At 39.2% G+C, this 20,005-nt stretch overlaps 5 protein-coding genes and 1 long non-coding RNA gene across 7 annotated transcripts; 3 read left to right on the top strand and 3 right to left on the bottom strand.

The window, feature by feature from the left end:
• The first annotated feature begins 1,314 nt into the window (after positions 1-1,314).
• On the top strand, positions 1,315-15,116 carry LOC145944010 (uncharacterized). The gene is made up of 6 exons (XM_083051938.1): positions 1,315-1,627; positions 12,318-12,558; positions 12,745-13,221; positions 13,874-14,202; positions 14,289-14,445; positions 14,992-15,116. The coding sequence occupies exons 2-6, from the start codon at positions 12,330-12,332 to the stop codon at positions 15,114-15,116; spliced, it is 1,317 nt and encodes a 438-aa protein (XP_082908064.1). The 5' UTR covers positions 1,315-1,627; positions 12,318-12,329.
• Positions 7,720-8,948, top strand: LOC145944013 (uncharacterized). The gene is made up of 2 exons (XM_083051940.1): positions 7,720-8,706; positions 8,904-8,948. Exons 1-2 carry the CDS (start codon positions 7,720-7,722, stop codon positions 8,946-8,948), a joined length of 1,032 nt encoding a protein of 343 aa, XP_082908066.1.
• On the bottom strand, positions 8,635-9,640 carry LOC145943990 (uncharacterized). Of its 2 annotated transcripts, none has more exons than XR_014426603.1 (3): positions 9,376-9,640; positions 8,801-9,303; positions 8,635-8,719 (listed from the first exon to the last, which is right to left on the bottom strand). It is a non-coding gene; the product is annotated as an uncharacterized LOC145943990 (long non-coding RNA). The 2 variants fall into 2 exon arrangements; XR_014426604.1 differs by having other exon boundaries at positions 8,801-9,285.
• On the top strand, positions 9,544-10,201 carry LOC145944011 (uncharacterized). The gene is made up of 2 exons (XM_083051939.1): positions 9,544-10,137; positions 10,193-10,201. The coding sequence occupies exons 1-2, from the start codon at positions 9,544-9,546 to the stop codon at positions 10,199-10,201; spliced, it is 603 nt and encodes a 200-aa protein (XP_082908065.1).
• LOC145943916 (uncharacterized) lies at positions 9,815-10,701 on the bottom strand. Its single transcript, XM_083051838.1, has 2 exons — positions 10,642-10,701; positions 9,815-10,565 (listed from the first exon to the last, which is right to left on the bottom strand). Exons 1-2 carry the CDS (start codon positions 10,645-10,647, stop codon positions 10,218-10,220), a joined length of 354 nt encoding a protein of 117 aa, XP_082907964.1. The 5' UTR covers positions 10,648-10,701; the 3' UTR covers positions 9,815-10,217.
• A 2,535-nt stretch (positions 15,117-17,651) lies between the features above and the next one.
• On the bottom strand, positions 17,652-19,291 carry LOC145943888 (uncharacterized). Its single transcript, XM_083051789.1, has one exon. It carries the CDS (start codon positions 19,073-19,075, stop codon positions 18,224-18,226), a length of 852 nt encoding a protein of 283 aa, XP_082907915.1. The 5' UTR covers positions 19,076-19,291; the 3' UTR covers positions 17,652-18,223.
• Between the last annotated feature and the right edge of the window lie 714 nt (positions 19,292-20,005).

Here is a 20,005-nt window from a genome sequence, read left to right as displayed (position 1 = left end):
GTCTTAATTTTTGGGGAATAACTACTCTTTCTTTTTTAAAAATTCCCAATAAGCACATGATGATATATTAAGCGTTTATTAAACGTAAAGTTAGTATAAAAATGGTATAGGTATATTAGATAAACGGTTAAATTTTTATGGTTTGTATACCATCATATAATATACGACAATGATATCTGTTTTTATTACGTTTATATAATATAAAACGGATTTTATACGTTGAGAAACAGAATACAAGTATACGAAAAAACCCTTAATTTTCTAGACTGAATCTACGTCTATTTTATTTCTTAAAATCGTATATATTTAATCTAAAAAACGTTTATTGAAAACGTATATAATTTATTTAAAAAATTTTATTTATAAACGTTTAAAAAAACCATTATACAAATGGTATAACCTATATGTCTTTAGAACGTCAATGAATTAACGTTTTAAACACATAAATTGTATACCATTATCGGTTTTTATTATGTTTGTATAATGCAAAACGGATTTTATGCGTTGAAAACAGTATACGAGTATACGAAAAAAAATTTAATTTCCAGACTGAATATACGTCTATTTTATTTCTTAAAATCGTATATTTATGTAATCGAAAAAACGTTTATTGAAAACGTTTGTAATTTATGAAAAAAATTTTATTTATAAATGTTTAGAAAATTCCATTGTACAAATGGTATAATCAATATTCTTCTGAAACTAATGTGATGTGCAATTTTATTGTTATTAAATCAAAGAAAAGTGATTTTGGTGCAAATGTAATACATATATGATGAACGGTAAGTAAAACTATATGGTATAATATATAAATATGTATAGTTTGTGATTTTATAACTAATTAATTAGTTACTATGCAACCCTGAAAAAATGTGATCTTTTGTTCCTTTCAGAAAAGAAAAATAGAAACTTTATTAAAACGACTTCAGTATTGTCAGTATAGAAACAAGGATCCGTTGATATTTATCTTTTATTTGAACAAAAGCATTTCAATTTAATGAACTCTTTGGCTGCTATCACGACTGATAGATTCAAGATTCAAGACGCGCAACACACAAGTACGTATATAAGGAAAATAATAACGCATATATACAACGAGACCAATGTATTCGGCAGGAATGGTGTCCGGCGTTATATGTGTGTATATACGTGTATATATACACAACCAAAAGACAGCGCATACGTATATTCGCGCTACGTATGTATGCGTGTGACTTTCGGTTGTCATACACGTATATACACATCTGACGCCGTACACCATTCCTGCCGGTCAGCGTACACGTAACAGTTTGTCGCTAGACGCCACATACGCGGCGTATAGCGCGGTTCGCTGTGTGCGTTATTCTCTTCCATATCATCGACGGCATTAGCGCGGCGGCTTCGTTGTACAGTTAGAGCTCAGAATCTCTGGATCGAAGTGTTCCTACAGCCTAAAATCTTGTCGGATTTTATATTTTACCTTATACAAGTTTACCTGTGTCGTATTTTGCCATACTGATATTTTTTATTAATATTCGTGAATTGAAGAAATTTTAAGCTCTCAAGACAAAGAACGAGTTTGCAGTCATTCCATTTGTTGGAAATTCGTACGATTCTCAGAGATTGAGTTTCAACAGCAGTTCCAAAGGTAAAAACTTTTATTTTTATATTTACAGTTCGTTGCTTTGCTCGAGTTCGGACGTGTCCAAACGCGTCACATCCATTGTTTTAAGCCCATTCCTCATTGAGAGAATTTCTTAGCATCTTATATCATTATCTTCTATTATCTGCTATTCTTTAACATCTTAGTCTAACGTCATTTATTTAATGTGCATTATTATTAATATCGTGTTCTTTCTTTGCGAACGGCGTTCGGTTAGCAGCTATACACGCGCGAAGCGCTTGAGCGCACGCGATCGCGCAAGGGTATCGAATTACCGGGTGGACTTGTCGGATCGCGAAAATCTCGGATCGATGATGATTGCGCGCGAGGCGTTATCGAGCGATAGAATAAAGAATGACAATTAAACAGTAATTACTTCAGATCAAACGTAACCGGATTTTATGTCACCTGCGCTCGCCCGCGAGAGGAATTACAATACGATAACGTGAACGCGACCGACACCACAGTGGCCGGGCGCGTCAACAAGTTTTTGCGCGGAGAAATTCGTCAAAAAAGAGCACGATATTACGATTAATGCAAAAATTATTCACAATGGACGCATAGAATGGATTAACCCGAGCCAATAATGTAGAAGAAGAAGTATTTTTATATATTTTACTTTGTTTCTTTATTTTCCATTTCCTATACAGTAAAAGTATTTATATATTACAGTATTTCATATTAACGTACGGTTTTAAGGTTTGTTATATAAGAATTTTTTTTATTTCTTTTTCAAATTATTTGAAGATTTCTTAATTGGAAAGACTATTTATTATGTACGCACCAAATGTGATTAAATTTCAAACATTACTTTACGAGTTCTCGCGCAAATTAGTGCAATGGCTTTTCTTTATTTTAAAATTATCATTGCTTACAAATAATACGTAAATTAATTTTATATTATTTTATATTAGCTTTTTCTAGAGTCTTTTACATAAATTATATAAAATGATGTCTCCTTTTTATGTAAAACGTGCACAATAAACAATTTTAAATTATTAAAAGTAGCATATTTATATAAAATATATTTCAATTTTTTAAAATAAGCAGTATTTCTAAAAATAAAGTGCAAATATATTTAGCAAAACGTAGTGCTTTTTATTGTGCCTAATTTTCAATATGTTATTTAATCAATTTAATATTAACAATCCAGTCAAAGGAAATTTCAGATTTAAATAAATAGAATAAATGTATCTCGGATAAATCATATTTTTAAATATACAAATATAAGAAATTATATTTATATTTTCATATTTCTGTTTTCTCCAAATACATTATATATTTAACAAATTTATTTATATATTATATATATGTATATATATTTATTATTTTATATTTTCAAATTTAATATATATAGATATTTCTGACATTATATGTCTGTTACAGAGGCAAGAATTGTCTACGTTACATGAGACATTTGTATTTTATATAAAGAAAATAGTAGAACTTTTATTTTTAATATTTTATAATTATTGTTGTTCAATAGTTTGAACCGTTACATAAATAATTAAAAAATGTGTGAGAATAAGCTTTTCACTAATCGACAGTTGCGTCGAAAAATAAATAATGCAGTACAAAACATATTTTTGTCCTCGTATACAAATGACTCTAATTTTACTTCTACAAATACGCAAAATTTAAGTTCATCTATATGCTATGCAGTTGAAAATAATAAAAGTATCGATACAATAAATGCAGTAGATACAGTAGATACAGTAAATACCAATGAATCCGCTCCCATATTAAACCTCACAGGATTAAACTCGAATAATATGGATGATATATATATATTATACACTGACGACAGTGATAGTTCTACTGTTGAGAATAATGAAAATCATAATGATAATGGTCTTATAACACATACATTTCAAATAAATCCAGCCAATTTTACGAATAACTTGTGTAAGATAGCAATCGGTAATAATTTAACACACGCAGCGTTAAATATGATTTTGGAGTTAATTAATCCAGCCTATCCATTTTTACCGCGTACTGCTAAAAATCTATTGCGTACGTCTCGTAAAAAATTGGAAACCATTAATTTTGATAATGGCGACATGTATTATTATGGGATTCAAAAATGTTTGACGCGTAAATTACAGAATGGCGGAATGAATGGCGAAATTTTAACTATTAAATTAATTATTAATATTGATGGTTTACCTGTATTCAAGAGCAGTAGAACTGACTTGTGGCCTATTTTAGGTCGTAGTGATAATATTATAGATTCACGTCCATTCATGATTGCATGTTTCTGTGGTGAAGGAAAACCAATAAATCTTGAAAAATACCTAAAGCTTTTCATTGAAGAAATGATTTCCTTACGAGAAAACGGCTTTCAATACAATGGGAAAACATATTATGTTGAAATTGAATGTTTTACGGCCGATGCACCCGCAAGAGCCATGCTAAAGATGATCAAAGGGCATACAAGTATGTACGGATGCGAAAGGTGCACTATTAAAAGAGTAACAAAGCAAATTTTTTATCCAACTAAAATAAGTAATTCGGTAATTTTAAGAACGAAACACGACTATATTGGTGAGAAAACGAATGATGATCATGTAAAAGGAAAATCGCCATTACTTATTTTAAATATAGATCTCGTGAAGCAGTTTGTATTGGATCCCATGCATATAATATACCTAGGTATTACGAAGCGTTTGCTTGTAAAGTATTGGGTAGAAGGAAGCCGTCACTGTAAACTCTCCCGACAAAATCTTGCAGCAATTGATTATAACATACAGATAATACGTAAATTTGTCACGTCTGATTTTTGTCGAAAACCTCGACCTTTAGTAAACTTGAAAAAATTTAAAGCAACCGAATTTAGATTTATTGTATTATATAGCGGTGTAATCATTTTCTATAATATTCTTGACAATGTAAAATATCGACACTTTTTGTTATTTCATGTAGCAATTACTATTTTATCTAGTGCACCTTTAATTGAGGCTTACATACACGTTGCTGAAGAAGCTATTAGAAAGTTTGTTCTCAAATCTGCTAAAATATATGGTGAGGATTTCGTCGTGTATAATGTACATTCATTACTGCATCTTTATGCAGACGTACAAACATATGGTCCAATAGAAAGATATAGTTGCTTTCCTTTCGAAAATTATCTTCAATCTCTAAAAAGACGAATTCGTTCAAAAAAATTACCTTTGCAACAAGTATGCAACCGAATTATAGAAGAAGAAAACATCGAGATTGAAATTAAACCGTCTGACACTCCAACTTACCTTCCTAAGCGACTATTTTTTCCCAATCCAAATATTTTAGATCATTTTAAATGCGAAAAACTAATTTATAAAGACATGAAAATATCAGTCAAACTTCCCGATAATACTGTAGCAATTGGCAATCAAATATACATTATCAAAGAGTGTCGCAAATATGTGTGTGTGTGTGTGTGTGTGTGTGGCTAGGCGAGCATAATGTGCTATTTCAAGAAATATGCAATTCTGGCGATCATCTATAACGCGACGGCTAATAAATCCGAGCTGCCGGCCGGTGCGTCGGCGCAAGCCCGCGCGCGCTCGCTCTAGCGCGTCGTCAAACATCGCGCGCTCTCGCTCTAGCGCGTCGTCAAACATCGCTCGTTCGAAACACCGGCCGCTCGAATCATCGCGAGAAAACAAAACGCGCGGAAAACAAACAGCTTTGTCCTCCGGCTTGCGAGAGAGTCCTTTATCGCTCCGTCACGAGACCAAAAATTGATGATCTCATTTTTGGTACTTTCTCGAAGGTCGAAAAGGATAAAGCTGCCCGTTTAGCGCCGATCGCTCTCACTCGTCTTGACGTCGTTCGTACCGATAGATCGCAGTTCGCAAACAAGTTTCTTTTGTTATATCGCACTTCCGGCTGATAAATAAGCTTCGTGCAGCGATTGCACTTCTCGCAATCGCCTTGTATCAATCTCTGTACATTAACTGTAAATATAGTGCCGTTTCAAATATTCTTTTGTGTCGTTCGATTCTGTCTCTCTCGTTCTGTCTCTCTCGTACTGTCTCTCTCGCACTCGCGTCCGCGCACTACACCGCAATTCGCACACTTAAACTGCACATTTTCTGGTCCTTCGAGCCGGATACTCGCGTCCTAGTGGTACCCGGCACCCGCAGTTGTCGCGACTTCGGTGAACCAGTGACGCAGTGGTGAAGTGTTCGTGCATTCTGAAACAGAATGGAAGGTTTAATCAACTCTCAGCGCGAGCTCCACAGGCGCATCGCCCGCATCTATGAGAACTTGAAGAAGATGGGTTCCGCCAAGCTGACCGCCTCCTTGGCGGAATCTGCGAGGAAGGTCCTAGAAACAAAATGGACGAAATTTGAGGAGCAGCATGAACACTTGTACTCCGAATACAGCGATGAGCTAAAGGGCGACGATTACATCACCTCAGACTTGGCGGGTCTCGTCGAAGACGCGTACATACGGCAACGCGCCGCGCTGTTGGACCTCGAAAGGTCGCTCTCCGCCGCAACGACGTCGGAGCCCGCGCGAATCGAGTCTACATTGTCGCGCAAGACTCTGCCTCGGATCCAGCTGCCTTAATTCTCCGGCCGGTTCGAGGAGTGGCCAGCCTTTCGCGACCTGTTCCGGTCGATCGTCGTCGAGGAGCCGTCCTTGTCCAAAGTAGAGAAGATACACTATTTGAAGACAAGCGTGAAGGGCGACGCCGAGCAATTGATCCGGAACCTGCCGACAACAGAAGACAACTTTGAGCGCGCCTGGGCCACGCTAAACGATCATTATGAGAACAAGAGACTCTTGGTGAGATCCTACCTGTCGGCCTTCACATCACTGCCGCGAATGAAGACTGCTTCCGCGTCAGGTCTTCGTCGCATTTTTCACGGTGTGCTCTCCACCGTCGGCGCTCTGGAGGGCATCGGGCGTCCGATCGGAGCCTCCTCGGATCTTTTCGTCCACCTAGTGGTCGAGCTTCTCGATCCGAAGACTCGGCGCGAGTGGGAGAGCTCTCTTGGAAAATCATCTGAGCCACCGACCTATGAGGAGCTTCGCACGTTCCTGCAGGAGCAACTGATGACGCAGGAGGTGCTGCAGACGATCAGCGCCGAGTCGTCCGGCAAGTCAATGGAGAAATCCGGGAAACCTGCTCGCTCCAGTCTAGTAGGAGGTAAAGGGCCGGACTCGAACCGCAGCTGCCCCCTGTGCAAAAGGGAACACTTTTTGGCTTATTGTGACCTATACAAGAGGAAGACGGCACAGGAGAAACGCGAGGCCGTCACTACTCACCAACGATGTTGGAACTGCCTGGGCCGCCACTTACTTGGAGAGTGCAACTCCGCCAAGGTATGTGTCAAGTGCTCAGCTCGCCACCACACATCTTTGCACGATGCCTTCACCGCTGTGCCCACCGCCGGGCCATCCGCGTCGGCTACAGTGCACGTCGCCAAGCAGCCACCTGCGGAGTGCGAACCGGTTTTACTCGCGACAGCTCGTGTGCGGGTAACGGATCGCGTCGGAGTCCGTCACATCGTCCGCGTGCTCGTGGACCCGGGATCCGAAACCTCACTAATAGCCGAGTCTCTCGCGCAGAGACTACGCCTCTCGCGAACCCCGTCGTCAGTGGCCATCTTCGGGGTCGGAGGTGTTCAGACGGGCTCTTCACGAGGTCGAGTCGCGGTCACCGTGTCTTCGTTAACTGGACACTTCTCGCTCACCGTGTCATCCTTGGTGTTGCCGCGGCTGACGATCTACAGCGGCGCGTCAGACGGCGTGACTCGGTCGTGGTCTCATATTCACGGGCTCGAGCTCGCTGATCCCGAGTTCCACCGCCAGGATCCCGTGGAACTGCTGTTGGGAGCGGACGCCTACGCCAGCATCGTGATGCCCGACCTCCGACGTGGAGAACCCTCTGAACCAATCGCGCAGCGGACTCAGCTAGGTTGGGTGCTGCTGGGAGCGTGGTCTTCAACGGCTCTTCACGCAACGCGGCCGGCGCTTCAATCAACGCCTTTCTTCACACCGGACCGAATTTGCTGCCGGCGCTCGCGGACGTTCTGATCCGTTGGCGACGTCACCGCTACGTCTTCGTGGCAGACGTGGAAAAAATGTACAGGCAGATCCTGGTGCACCAGGACGACCGAGACCTGCAGCGGGTTCTGTGGGGAGAGAAAGACAAGCCGTCAGACTATCAGCTCAACACCGTCACCTACGGCTTGGCAAGCGCACCGTACCTCGCCATCCGCGTGCTGCGCCAGCTAGCCGCGGACGAGGAGAGCCGCTTCCCGTTGGGCGCCGACGTGTTGAGAGGAGACATTTATGTCGACGACATACTCACCGGAGCGGGTGATTTGGAGGAGGGACGTCAGCGTCTGATGCAGGTGTCAGCTCTCTGCAGGGCGGGCGGTTTCCCTCTGCGAAAGTGGGCCGCAAATCATCGGGCCCTCCTGGAGGAAGTCCCGCTCGAACACCGCTTGACGTCTTCAGCCGACGCCAGCCTGCCGACGGACGACCACTCCGTGCTGGGCCTCCGATGGAATCCGGACAGTGACGACTTCGCGTTAATAGTGCGGAGAACACCCCACACCACGCCTACAAAGAGATCGGTGTTATCTCAAACCGCTAGACTGTTCGATCCGCTAGGCTGGATGGCGCCACTCATCGTGCGAGCGAAGCTGCTCGTCCAAACTGCATGGTTGCAGCAGCTCGATTGGGACGCACCGTTGGCCAAAGAAGAAGCTTCGTCGTGGACCATGCTGGAGGAAGAGCTGCCGCTGCTAGAAGGAGTTCGACTACCGCGTTGGTTTGGCAGCGACGTCTCCGCGAGTGCCTGGGAGCTCCACGGCTTCTCGGATGCCTCCGAGCGCGCCTACGCCGCCGTGGTATACCTGCGATCCACTGTCGGCGATACACCTAGCATCTCCCTGGTTGCTGCCAGGTCAAAGGTCGCCCCGTTGAAGAGAATATCGCTCCCTCGCCTGGAGTTGTGCGCTGCGACCTTGCTAGCCAAACTAGCTGAGCACATACGGGTTACGCTGGGCCTGAAAGTGTCGGCGGTGAACCTCTGGACGGACTCCACAGTTACGCTCGGCTGGGTACGTGGACACCCTACAAAATGGACCACATATGTAGCAAATCGTGTGAGCGAAATACAGCGAGCAAATCCAGAAGCAAAATGGCGACACGTACCTGGCCGAGAAAATCCAGCCGACTGCGCATCCCGAGGAGTATCACCGAGGGAGCTTCTCTCACATCCTCTCTGGTGGAGGGGGCCGAACTATCTCTGCGAAAGCCCGGAAGCCTGGCCAAAGGACGCCAGTATGGAAGCCGCCGATGACATCCCGGAGCAGCGACCGCTGCGATGTCTCGTGGTTGCCGACGTTCGGGAACCCGAAGAACTCTGCCGTTTCTCGAGTCTCCGTCATCTACTCCGCGTCTCTGCCTGGATGTGGCGCTGGCGGAGCCGATACCACCAATCTGCAGAGATCAAAATGGGCACGGCGCGTCCGGCACTCTTGGAGCCACGAGAGCTGGAAGCGGCAATGCGCCGCTGGATCCGGGTGGTGCAGTTAGTGCACTTTCATCCGGAACTGGATGATGCCCGCGCCGGGAGAGCCATGCCTCGACGAAGTCCACTCCGCAAGCTGGCTCCGACGCTCGACCACGAAGGGATCCTGCGGGTACAAGGAAGGCTGAAACATTCCGTTTTAGACAACGATCAACGCCACCCTACAATACTACCACCGGAGTCCCGGTTAACTCACCTGGTGATAGACGCCTGTCACCGACGCACGCTGCACGGGGGAGTCCAGGCCACCTTGGCTAGCATCCGGCAGCAGTTCTGGATCCCGCGGGGACGTCAGCTGGTTCGCCGACATATCCATCGCTGCTTTACTTGCGTGCGATGGCGGGCGGCAACTCCACAGCCGATGATGGGTGCTCTACCACGGGCACGTGTCACTCCAAGCAGGCCATTCATGCACACCGGGGTGGACCTCGCGGGCCCCGTTTGGCTTCGGACTTCGAAGGGTCGCGGCCAGAGGTCATATAAGGGGTTTCTGGTCGTCTTCATATGTTTCAGCTCCCGCGCTGTCCACCTGGAGGTCGCAAGCGATTACTCGGCCGACGCCTTCCTAGCTGCCTTCCGTCGCTTCGTGTCGCGCCGAGGGCTGTGCGAGACCATTTACAGTAACCGTGGGACGAATTTCGTCGGCGCCGACAACCAACTCAGGGAGCTCTTCAAGGCCGCTGGCCGAGAGATGAGGTCGATCGCCGGACACCTGGCAGACGACGGCATCAAGTGGAGTTTCAATCCGCCGGCTGCCCCCCACTTCGGAGGGCTCTGGGAGGCGGCGGTCAAAGCGGTGAAACACCATTTGCGACGGACCATCGGAGAGACAAAGCTCACGTTCGAGGAGCTCACAACACTCCTCGCCGAGGTCGAAGCATGCCTCAATTCAAGACCACTTCAGGCCTTGTCCGATGACCCGGAGGATCTCGACTCCCTGACGCCTGGACACTTCCTGGTTGGCGGTCCGCTCAACGCGGTCCCAGAGCCCTCGCTCCTGGACGCGCGGCCAGGTCGGTTGAGTCGTTGGCGCCTCCTTCAGCAGATGCGCGACCACCTGTGGCAACGTTGGACCAGCGAATACCTCCAGGGACTTACGCCAAGGCCCAAGTGGTGGGCCACGCGAGGGAACCTGAGGGAAGGCCAGCTCTGCCTCATCAAGGGCGAGAACACCCCGCCGTGCCGCTGGCCGCTCGCTCGAGTCACTCGCCTGCACCCGGGACAGGACGGCCACGTGCGCGTGGTGGATGTCCGGACCGCCGTCGGCGAGCTGACCCGCCCAGTGGTCAAGATTGTGCCACTGCCGACGACAGACGCCGCGGATCCGGAATCGTCCGCGTAAATCATCGCGCTTCGATCTCCTCCGCGCCACGCGTACAATCGCGCCTGAAAATAGATACACACTCAATTACACACGTATTCGTTTCCGCTCAGTAACATTGTAAGTCGTACGTTCACTCACTTGCATAATTGTCGCGTTGTCCGGTCCCGAACTTGTCAGCTCGAACACTCGCCCTTTTCTCGTATCACGTCGCAACGGTGCACATGGGGCATATAACCTCACCTGTCAAACGCGCGACTGCACGCCCCTTGATTTCGATCGCAACATCGCTACGATCGATTCGAGACATATCGCCGCGAAGAATGCATCTATGAGAAAGGAATCGCGAGGTTGGTCGTCGCTCGCATCTCGACGAGGCGGGCGGGATGTCGCAAATATGTGTGTGTGTGTGTGTGTGTGTGTGGCTAGGCGAGCATAATGTGCTATTTCAAGAAATATGCAATTCTGGCGATCATCTATAACGCGACGGCTAATAAATCCGAGCTGCCGGCCGGTGCGTCGGCGCAAGCCCGCGCGCGCTCGCTCTAGCGCGTCGTCAAACATCGCGCGCTCTCGCTCTAGCGCGTCGTCAAACATCGCTCGTTCGAAACACCGGCCGCTCGAATCATCGCGAGAAAACAAACGCGCGGAAAACAAACAGCTTTGTCCTCCGGCTTGCGAGAGAGTCCTTTATCGCTCCGTCACGAGACCAAAAATTGATGATCTCATTTTTGGTACTTTCTCGAAGGTCGAAAAGGATAAAGCTGCCCGTTTAGCGCCGATCGCTCTCACTCGTCTTGACGTCGTTCGTACCGATAGATCGCAGTTCGCAAACAAGTTTCTTTTGTTATATCGCACTTCCGGCTGATAAATAAGCTTCGTGCAGCGATTGCACTTCTCGCAATCGCCTTGTATCAATCTCTGTACATTAACTGTAAATATAGTGCCGTTTCAAATATTCTTTTGTGTCGTTCGATTCTGTCTCTCTCGTTCTGTCTCTCTCGTACTGTCTCTCTCGCACTCGCGTCCGCGCACTACACCGCAATTCGCACACTTAAACTGCACAAAGAGATTATTTTCATTGATGGTAAATATAAATGTATAGGGACCACATTTAAATATGTCGACAATTTATATCGATATCCCATACTTTCATCTAAACTAGGTATTTATTATGTAAAAAGTATTAATATTAATACTTCTACTGCATTTTTTGTTAATGATATATCCTATAAATGTCTCCGATTACCTTTTAAAGAAGGTTTCGGAGTTTTTCCTATTATTCACCAAGTAGTGTAGTAATTTTTTGGAACTACTATTATATTTGTAATAATTTGATATAAATACTATTTAAATTATAATTGATATAATTACTATTTAGTTTATATTATTAATAAAACTCAATGAAAATATCAAACAAAATAGAAGTAAGCATTTTTGAATGAGTTAACTACAGTTTTAAGTATGAAGTATAATTAGAGTCTTTGTATCTATGAAAAACAGAAAATTCTGTAAAATTAATAAAATTTTATTGCGTTTAAATTATTGTGCAGAATCTATAATAAGAATTTATTTTGATATTAAAATCGCGTTAATTAAAACGTATTTAAAATAAAACAGTAAGTAAAAAAAAGTTTTTTAAGTATTCATTATATTTAAAACGTAAATAAAAAAAAGTTTTCTAAATATTCATATTTAAACATATATGATCATAAATTTGTTTAATATCGTGCTTTCTTATGAACAACAATAATTTGTATAAAATTGTCAAAAAAGTAGTAAAATTTAATTATATATAAGATATCAAAAATCCGTAGGAACATTAAATCATGTCTCAAAATGTAAAGAATAAAAAAACATATTCCCTTGTGGAATTTTTAAATGGCAAAAGAAAAGAGTGTGCCATCGTCCCATTGATTTGGCTGATAGATGACCGAAGGAAATGCTATTGGCCAAAGACTAGATCACAAGAAGTTTTTGACAAACTAGTGTTGGACAAGGAACCATATGACGCTACATGGATGCAATATAAAATCCACCGAGTATTAAAAGTTTCGCGTAAGCATTGGTGTAAACGAGAAAAAAATATAGACTTAATAAATTTATTTTAATTTATATATTGTATTAACACAACTCTAATCGTATTAGGCTCTCATAAAGATTAAATACTATTTTATTCATTCTTCACTAATTACTACTGTTTCAATTTACGTATTTTATAATGTTCAAATATAATTTATTCAGATGACTATGATGGCATTATGAAATATATGGACATTATTTTGGAACACGGTTCAACAGAAGATGGCACGCTCAATTCCATAGACATTTCACAGAAAAAATATATTGAACCATCTGATAATGCAGAAGAGGAAGAGGTGAACACATCTAATTCATCCACGTCAGATTCCTCCACAAGAATGATTACCACTACTGATACTAAACGCAGGAGTCAAAAGGAGCAAAAAAGTATTGTTCATCGTGAAGAGTCTGTAATTTTCAATTCAAACGGTTCAGAGAATGAGAACAATAAGCGAAGAGACTCAAATTTTGATGATTCTGGAGAAGACGATTCGAGTTCCAGCGAAAAGAATGTTAAAAAAAACGTGAAAAATAAAAATGCGTCCACATCCAATACTTTATGTACAGACAAAAATAAATATCAAAATCAACCTTTATATGATGGCAAATATAATAGTGGAATTATTTCACGTTCTGAAAGTTAGTATATATGTACATGTAAATGAATATTTGTAGACATTGAAAAATATTATATTATTTTGTCCTTTAAAACTTATAACTTACTTATAACTTATACTTATAACTTTATACATATATTAAATATTAAAATTTTTAATTATTATATTAATTAATTTTAACAAATATACTTGGATATTCTATCTTTTAAATTTAAAATGTAGAGTATTTATCTATTTTTATAAAGAAACATTTTTTATGTTTTACGAATCTTGAATTATCAATTGCTATATCTGTTATATTTCCTTGTAATATAAATAAGTATGTTTCATAATGATTTAATATACAATTGAATTCAAACTATATGTATGAAGATAACTCTTTAATGTGTAATAAAACTTTTCGTATCGATACTTTTTGTAAGAAACTTTTGTATTAGAATATTATCATTATTTTAATAAATGTATAAATTTATATATATTTTTAAATATTAGAAATACTAGGAATTATAATTAGTTATTTATTTTTTAATTTTTGTGGAAACAAAAAATATATCAGTTTAATCATGTAGATTGAATTAGGTATATGTAAATTAGATATTTCATATTACAGATAGAATATTTTATTTTCTATATAATATTACAATCCCAATGTGATATCTGATATTATTTTATAGGTTCGTTATCAAAGAAAAGCAGTGATGTTGAATTTCAAGGTCATGCATCATCAAGACAAGAAGTAGATACAGAGACAACTCAAAAACAATTCCAAAAATATGTAGTGGAACGACTGGAAAAGTTAACAATTTTAACTGAGCAGAACAATGTCTGTATAAGTCGGCTTTTACAATCTATGTCGACATTGATAAATCCAACATCGAAACCAGACGGATTACCGGAGTTACCACTGAAAAGCGATGATGATTTTAATAAATTGGAAGAATTACTATGTGAAAAAGTAGATGCTCAAGGCCACAAAACACCATCTGCTGCTTACACCTATTTGGTACGATTTAAAATTATAATCATGTCTACTTTTATAATTTACAAATAATTAAACTTGACTAATGTGGCAATTATAATTTTTTATAGAAAGGACGTCTTTCTACGATTGGCGGTACTGACCAAAGATCCAGCGTAATGAATATGCTAAAATTTTTAATCACAAACGAGTTAGCGATGACGTACAACTGGAAAGGGCAAAATAAAAAAAGTTTCGAAACCACAAAATTACGTCAAGTTATTACGTGTATATTATAATACACGCTTTTCAATGGATTGGACATTAAAACAAGTTCATATAATAACCCTGTGTTATTATATACAAACTATTTATCTCTTATAAAAAAAATTACTACATTTTTTTCTTCTATGACAATAACTTTTTACAAAACTGAAGTACTAGTTTCTTGACATTAAATTTTGCCAATAAATTACATACGCAATAATATACAAAGCAATAAAAGGGGCTTCATACTATTACATTTTTTTTATGTTATAACAAAATATTTAAATTTCGTATAGTTATTACAAATGTTACGAATTTGTGTTACTACATAAAAATTCCAAAACTAAGTTTATAAAATGAAAGATGATGGAATTTTTTGAAAAGCATATCCTTTTTCAGTGTAAAAAATCCTACAAGAATAAATATCCATTATTTGTTGAGAGATAAATAGTTAATCAAAATTTTTGTTCACTACAATCTTTGTTTTTTATTTTTTTAAATACATATTTTTAGTATGTAAAAATTTTTTTAGTATATAACAAATATATAAAATTTTTATTCTTACAGATGCTGCTAAAGTGCAATTTAAAGGAAACAATTCTTCCGATCATTGCATTAAAGATGCCATACAATCATGGCTAAAGTTGGCCAAAAGTCGCCACATGTACAATGCAAGTGCAAGGAAAAACTAAAGTTTTTAATATTCTTTTATTATATATACTTATTATATATTTTATAATGTTCTTTTATTATTATAATTATTAATAATACATATATTTACTAACAAGAACTAATTAAATCTATTCTCTCTATTTTGTTAATATAAACAAATGTATTAACATATTAATATAACTTTAAAAAAAAATAAAAGGTTAAAAATTTTTTATTGAAATTTGTTATTATTTTATTTTATATTCAAGAGTCACATATTATCTTCTTTGCACTAAATTTCATTACTTATTATTATTGTGTTGTAGCTATATGTATAATTATATACGATTATATATATTGTTAGTATAATGAGATTTAGTAGTAACGATTATGTAATTATCATATGATTACATAATCGTGCACTGAGAAAAAAAATCATTTAACTAGATGCGTTTAGTTGGTCATCATTTTATTAGTTGAAATATTTAATTATTTAAGCCAAAAACATCGTATTGACTTAAATACTTAAATATTTCAACTAAAGAATTTATAACCGACTAAACACATTTAGTCAAATTAACGACTTTTTTCTCAGTATATATATAAAATATAATCATATATTATATAGAATTATGTTAACGTATTATATACGTATATTTTTGTTTTTGAATAAACATATTTATATAAACATATAATACGATAATATAATCATATATAATACGTTTCTTCAAAAACAAAAATATTCGTATATAATACGTTTATTCAATAACAAAAATCATTTAAAAGAATAACAAAGACAAATTTTAAACGGTTATTGCAATACGTTTATATATATATATATATATATATATATATATATATATATGCTCATTATTCATAAAAATTATGTATTCGTAAAATGTAGTTCATCCGTTTAGAAAATATGATTTTTATTGGTTCGAGAATAACATTTAAAAAACGAATAAATGTAGTTTATGACAACGTATATCAGCCGGACATCACAACTAAAATTATACGGAACTGATATACGTTGAATCTATTATATTTAGACTTCTCGTAAATCCCAGATTTCAACGTATAATATACTATCATGTTCTTATTGGGTTATATCGTTTTGTAATGTAAATTCGCTATCATTATAGCCTAACGGCACAAGGCCTTTGCCTTTCTTTAACGCCTGTCGCAAATTATTTAATACTCTATCTTTACTTATTTCTTTGCGTATACTTTTTGCCGTTACAGGCAATGTTTCTAAATTTTCTATTTGAAAGATATCTATTGCGTCATAATTTCCAACTCTTTTCCCGTATGGGCAATCGTGAAAATCCATTCGCATTTCCATGTTCTTTAGATTTTCGATATTTAATGTCAAAATTGAAAGCTTGCAAAAATACAGCGTAGTGCTGCATGCGCATAGCGCTATACGCCGGAAGGCCTTTTTGCGGATTAAAAATTTGCGTTAACGGTTTATGATCTGTTAATAAGGTAAATCGATTCCCATACAGAAATTGGTGGAATTTTTTGACTCCGAATACAATTGCTAATGCTTCCTTGTCGATTTGTGCATATTTCTTTTGCGTTTCGGTTAATGTATTCGAAGCGTACTGTATCACGCGTTCTGTACCATCGGGGTACGTATGAGAAAGAACCGCTCCTACCCCGTACGGGCTGGCATCGACCGCAAGTACTAATGGCAGTTTAGGGTCAAAAGGAACTAATACTTCATCATTTCCAAATTCTAATTTAACTTTGTTAAAAGCAACTTCGCATTCTTTAGACCATTTAAACACGGTATTTTTCTGTAATAACCTATTTAAAGGATGTAAGATATAACTCAAATTTTTAATAAAACAACCGTAATAATTAATTAATCCAATAAAGGCTTGCAGTTCCGTAATATTCGTTGGTCGCGGCATTTTCTGAACCGCCTCTATTTTTTTTTGGTTCCTTTAAAATTCCTTTCTTACTTATAATATATCCGCAATATGAAATTTGATCTTTGAGGAAAGCACATTTATTTAAATTTATGCGTATATTATGTTCCGATAATCGTTTTAGCACTAATTCTAATCGTTCTAGATGTTCATCAATATTTTTTCCCGCAATTTTAATATCGTCTAGGAATATAGCTACACCGGGAATTCCATTTAATATATTTTCTATAGTTCTCTGCCAAATAGCAGGTGCCGATGCCACTCCATACATAAGTCTATGACATTTATATAACCCTTTGTGTGTACTCAAGGATTTCTCTATCTGATTCCGCAATTGATAATTGCAAGTATGCTTGCTTTAAATCTATTTTTGAAAATATCGTGCCTCCCGACATTGATGCAAATAATCGTAGGTAAGGGATCCTCATCGACTATTAACGCCGGATTTACTGTGACACTAAAATCGCCGCAGATTCGAATACTACCGTCTTTCTTCAAGACCGGCACAATGGGCGTGGCCCATCTCGAGGACTCTACTTTTTCCAATATACCGGCTTCTACCATATATTCTAATTCTTTTTCTACTTTTTCTAAAATTCTGAAAGGAACTACGCGGTTTTTAATAAATATTGGTTTCGCGTTAGGCTTTAATTTCAAATGTGCTTTAAAATTTTTAATATGAGCAAACTCTTCACTTAAAACATTATTGTACTTTTTAAACAAATTTGCCAGTTTTTCCTGATCCACAATATTCACCTCTTGAACGTCTTCAACTTCGACTAAACTATTTTTCACTTTTGCTAGTATTTTTAATTGATAAATCCATTCTCGACCTAATAACGGATCTCTATCATATTTTACTACGTACATATTTAAATTTTTAATTTGCTCAACATCCCTTACTTTAACTTTAACAAATCCGAGTGGCACGAAATTTTGCTTACAATAAGATCGCAGTCTTAGGCGCGTTTTAAAAATTTTTAATTTTGGAAGCGTATTTTTCAACCATTTCTCGCTTACCAGTGTTACCGCCGAACCGCAGTCTACATCGAAGACGACGTCACGATTTTCAATTTTTAGGGGGACCGTAAATTTCGCTCTGTGCTCGTTATGCTCTTGCTCCGTTAAACTGCACACCTCCTCCAGCATGTGTGCTTGATCTTTCTTCTTGCAAACTTTTTGCAGATGGCCAAAACCTCCACATTCCCTGCATTTCACACTCCGAGGAAGGGTACAACTGCTTGCAAAATGAGCCTGTCCGCATCTAAAGCAAATTTATAAACAATATTATTATTAGTTTTAAAATTAACTCGCTTATTATTTTTATTATTATATTTAGAATGATTGGAACGGTATGTAGATTGTGGTTCTTTTTTCATCCATTGTTGATTTCCTTTGAATCCTTTGCGTTCGTCTTGCCCTTTCGTCCTCTTCTGTTTTGGTCCCGTGCCCACGAGATCAACGGCTGCTTCTGTTGGAATTTCCTCCTTCAGCTTGCTGACTCCTTTTTCTGCTAACTCCATACCGCATGCAATTTTTAACGCCGACTCCCTGGTAAGTTGCGCTGTCTCTAATAGTCTCGACTGGATTCTTTGATTCCTTAATCCAAAGACGAACTGGTTCCTTAATTCGGTTCGTAAATATTCCCCGAATTTACAACGCAGAGATAATTTTTGCAGAGCCGCCATGTACTCCTGCGCGTTCTCCTCCGGACGTTGCATTCTCTTCCGAAAAATATATATATCTCTGCAATTTCCAGCGGCTCGGGTTCGTAGAATTCTTTTAATTTCCCAATTAGTATTATATGATTGCGTATACGGATCTGCTGGATCCAGTCTGTCGCACAAAATTCCAAAAGCCTCCACTCCCACGAAGTGTAATAAGTAAGCCACTTGGTCTGCTTCTTCTCGTATTTGAAAAACTCGGAACGTGCCTTCCAACCGCTGCAGCCATCTGCTCAGCGACTGCTGCGTCGGATCAAAATTATCTATTTGCAGAGGGTTGGCAATTGTTACCTTCTGCTCCGGATTTGTTCCCGTCACAGGACTGCGTGATCCTGTCGACATTTTGACTGGTTTCCGAGATCCTTCTTAATCACTTGCCACGTCTGCTCCGAAATTTCTCGAAGGTTCCTTCGCCACGTCTTCCAGTGCTTCCCGAGCTTCTTATTAGTTACTCCAATTTTACGTCTATGTTTCCTGTTTCCTTCAGCGTATATAATGTAATTCCAATTATCCTCGTCGCCAGCTGTTTTATTCTTACGGTATTCAAATAATATATATATAGAATATAAACGCACAATGGCTTTAATAAGCTCATAATACAAAAGATGTGACTCGGCTGCGTGCTCGATGCCTAAGAGGGCGAGACTCTCTCGCGGTTCCGCATTCCTGGCAATGGGTCAGGAGTGGGAGTCGTGATTCGGCATCTTTGGGGATTTCGGCCCCTTTTCATAATATTCGCCGATCACGAACGCCGCGTAGTGTTCCGCTCCGCTTTCGTTAATACGCGCGTAATTCGAGTATAAATATATATCAGACATCCTTTATTATTCTATCATAAATAGGGTTTAAATTCTCTGTGTCTTTATGTAGGTTAATCGTGTTGTTAAATTTTTTTATATAAAACATTTCAGCTATCTCTCTTTTCCTAGTATGTGTTTCACGATGTAAAATATTAAAGGTTGTCCATTTAAAGTCATGTAAATATTCATTTCTATGTTTGCTTATAACGCTTTGGTTACTAATATGCAATTTTATGTTATTCATATGTTCTTTTATTCGAGTATTTAGGTGTCTTTTAGTCTGTCCAATGTATGTGGCGTCACAGTCAATGCAGTCGATCTTATATACCACCTCGGTCATATCCGCTTTAGGCAATTTGCTTTTCCGCGTTTAATTACATTATCAAGTTTTTTCGGTATAGTGTAAATAACGCTTAAGCCTGTTTTCTTAATAGATCTCGCAATAGTATCACTTACGTTTTTAATGTACGGT

Source organism: Prenolepis imparis, unplaced genomic scaffold, assembly GCF_030444845.1.
Source record: "Prenolepis imparis isolate NDT839.2.m4 unplaced genomic scaffold, iyPreImpa1.0 SCAF_12, whole genome shotgun sequence".
In the NCBI taxonomy this organism is placed as follows: domain Eukaryota; kingdom Metazoa; phylum Arthropoda; class Insecta; order Hymenoptera; family Formicidae; genus Prenolepis; species Prenolepis imparis.
Note: the sequence above shows the minus strand (reverse complement) of the source record. Positions and strands in the feature narration are given on the sequence as shown.

Coding starts and splice junctions, on each gene's coding strand:
- LOC145943888 (XM_083051789.1), bottom strand. CDS start 19,075: ATGTCGACAGGATCACGCAGTCCTGTGACGGGAACAAATCCGGAGCAG.
- LOC145944011 (XM_083051939.1), top strand. CDS start 9,544: ATGGGTGCTCTACCACGGGCACGTGTCACTCCAAGCAGGCCATTCATG.
- LOC145944013 (XM_083051940.1), top strand. CDS start 7,720: ATGTACAGGCAGATCCTGGTGCACCAGGACGACCGAGACCTGCAGCGG. Junction 8,707..8,903: donor CCACAGTTACGCTCGGCTGG/GTACGTGGACAC, acceptor TCTCTGCGAAAG/CCCGGAAGCCTGGCCAAAGG.
- LOC145944010 (XM_083051938.1), top strand. CDS start 12,330: ATGTCTCAAAATGTAAAGAATAAAAAAACATATTCCCTTGTGGAATTT. Junction 12,559..12,744: donor CCGAGTATTAAAAGTTTCGC/GTAAGCATTGGT, acceptor TAATTTATTCAG/ATGACTATGATGGCATTATG. Junction 13,222..13,873: donor AATTATTTCACGTTCTGAAA/GTTAGTATATAT, acceptor ATTATTTTATAG/GTTCGTTATCAAAGAAAAGC.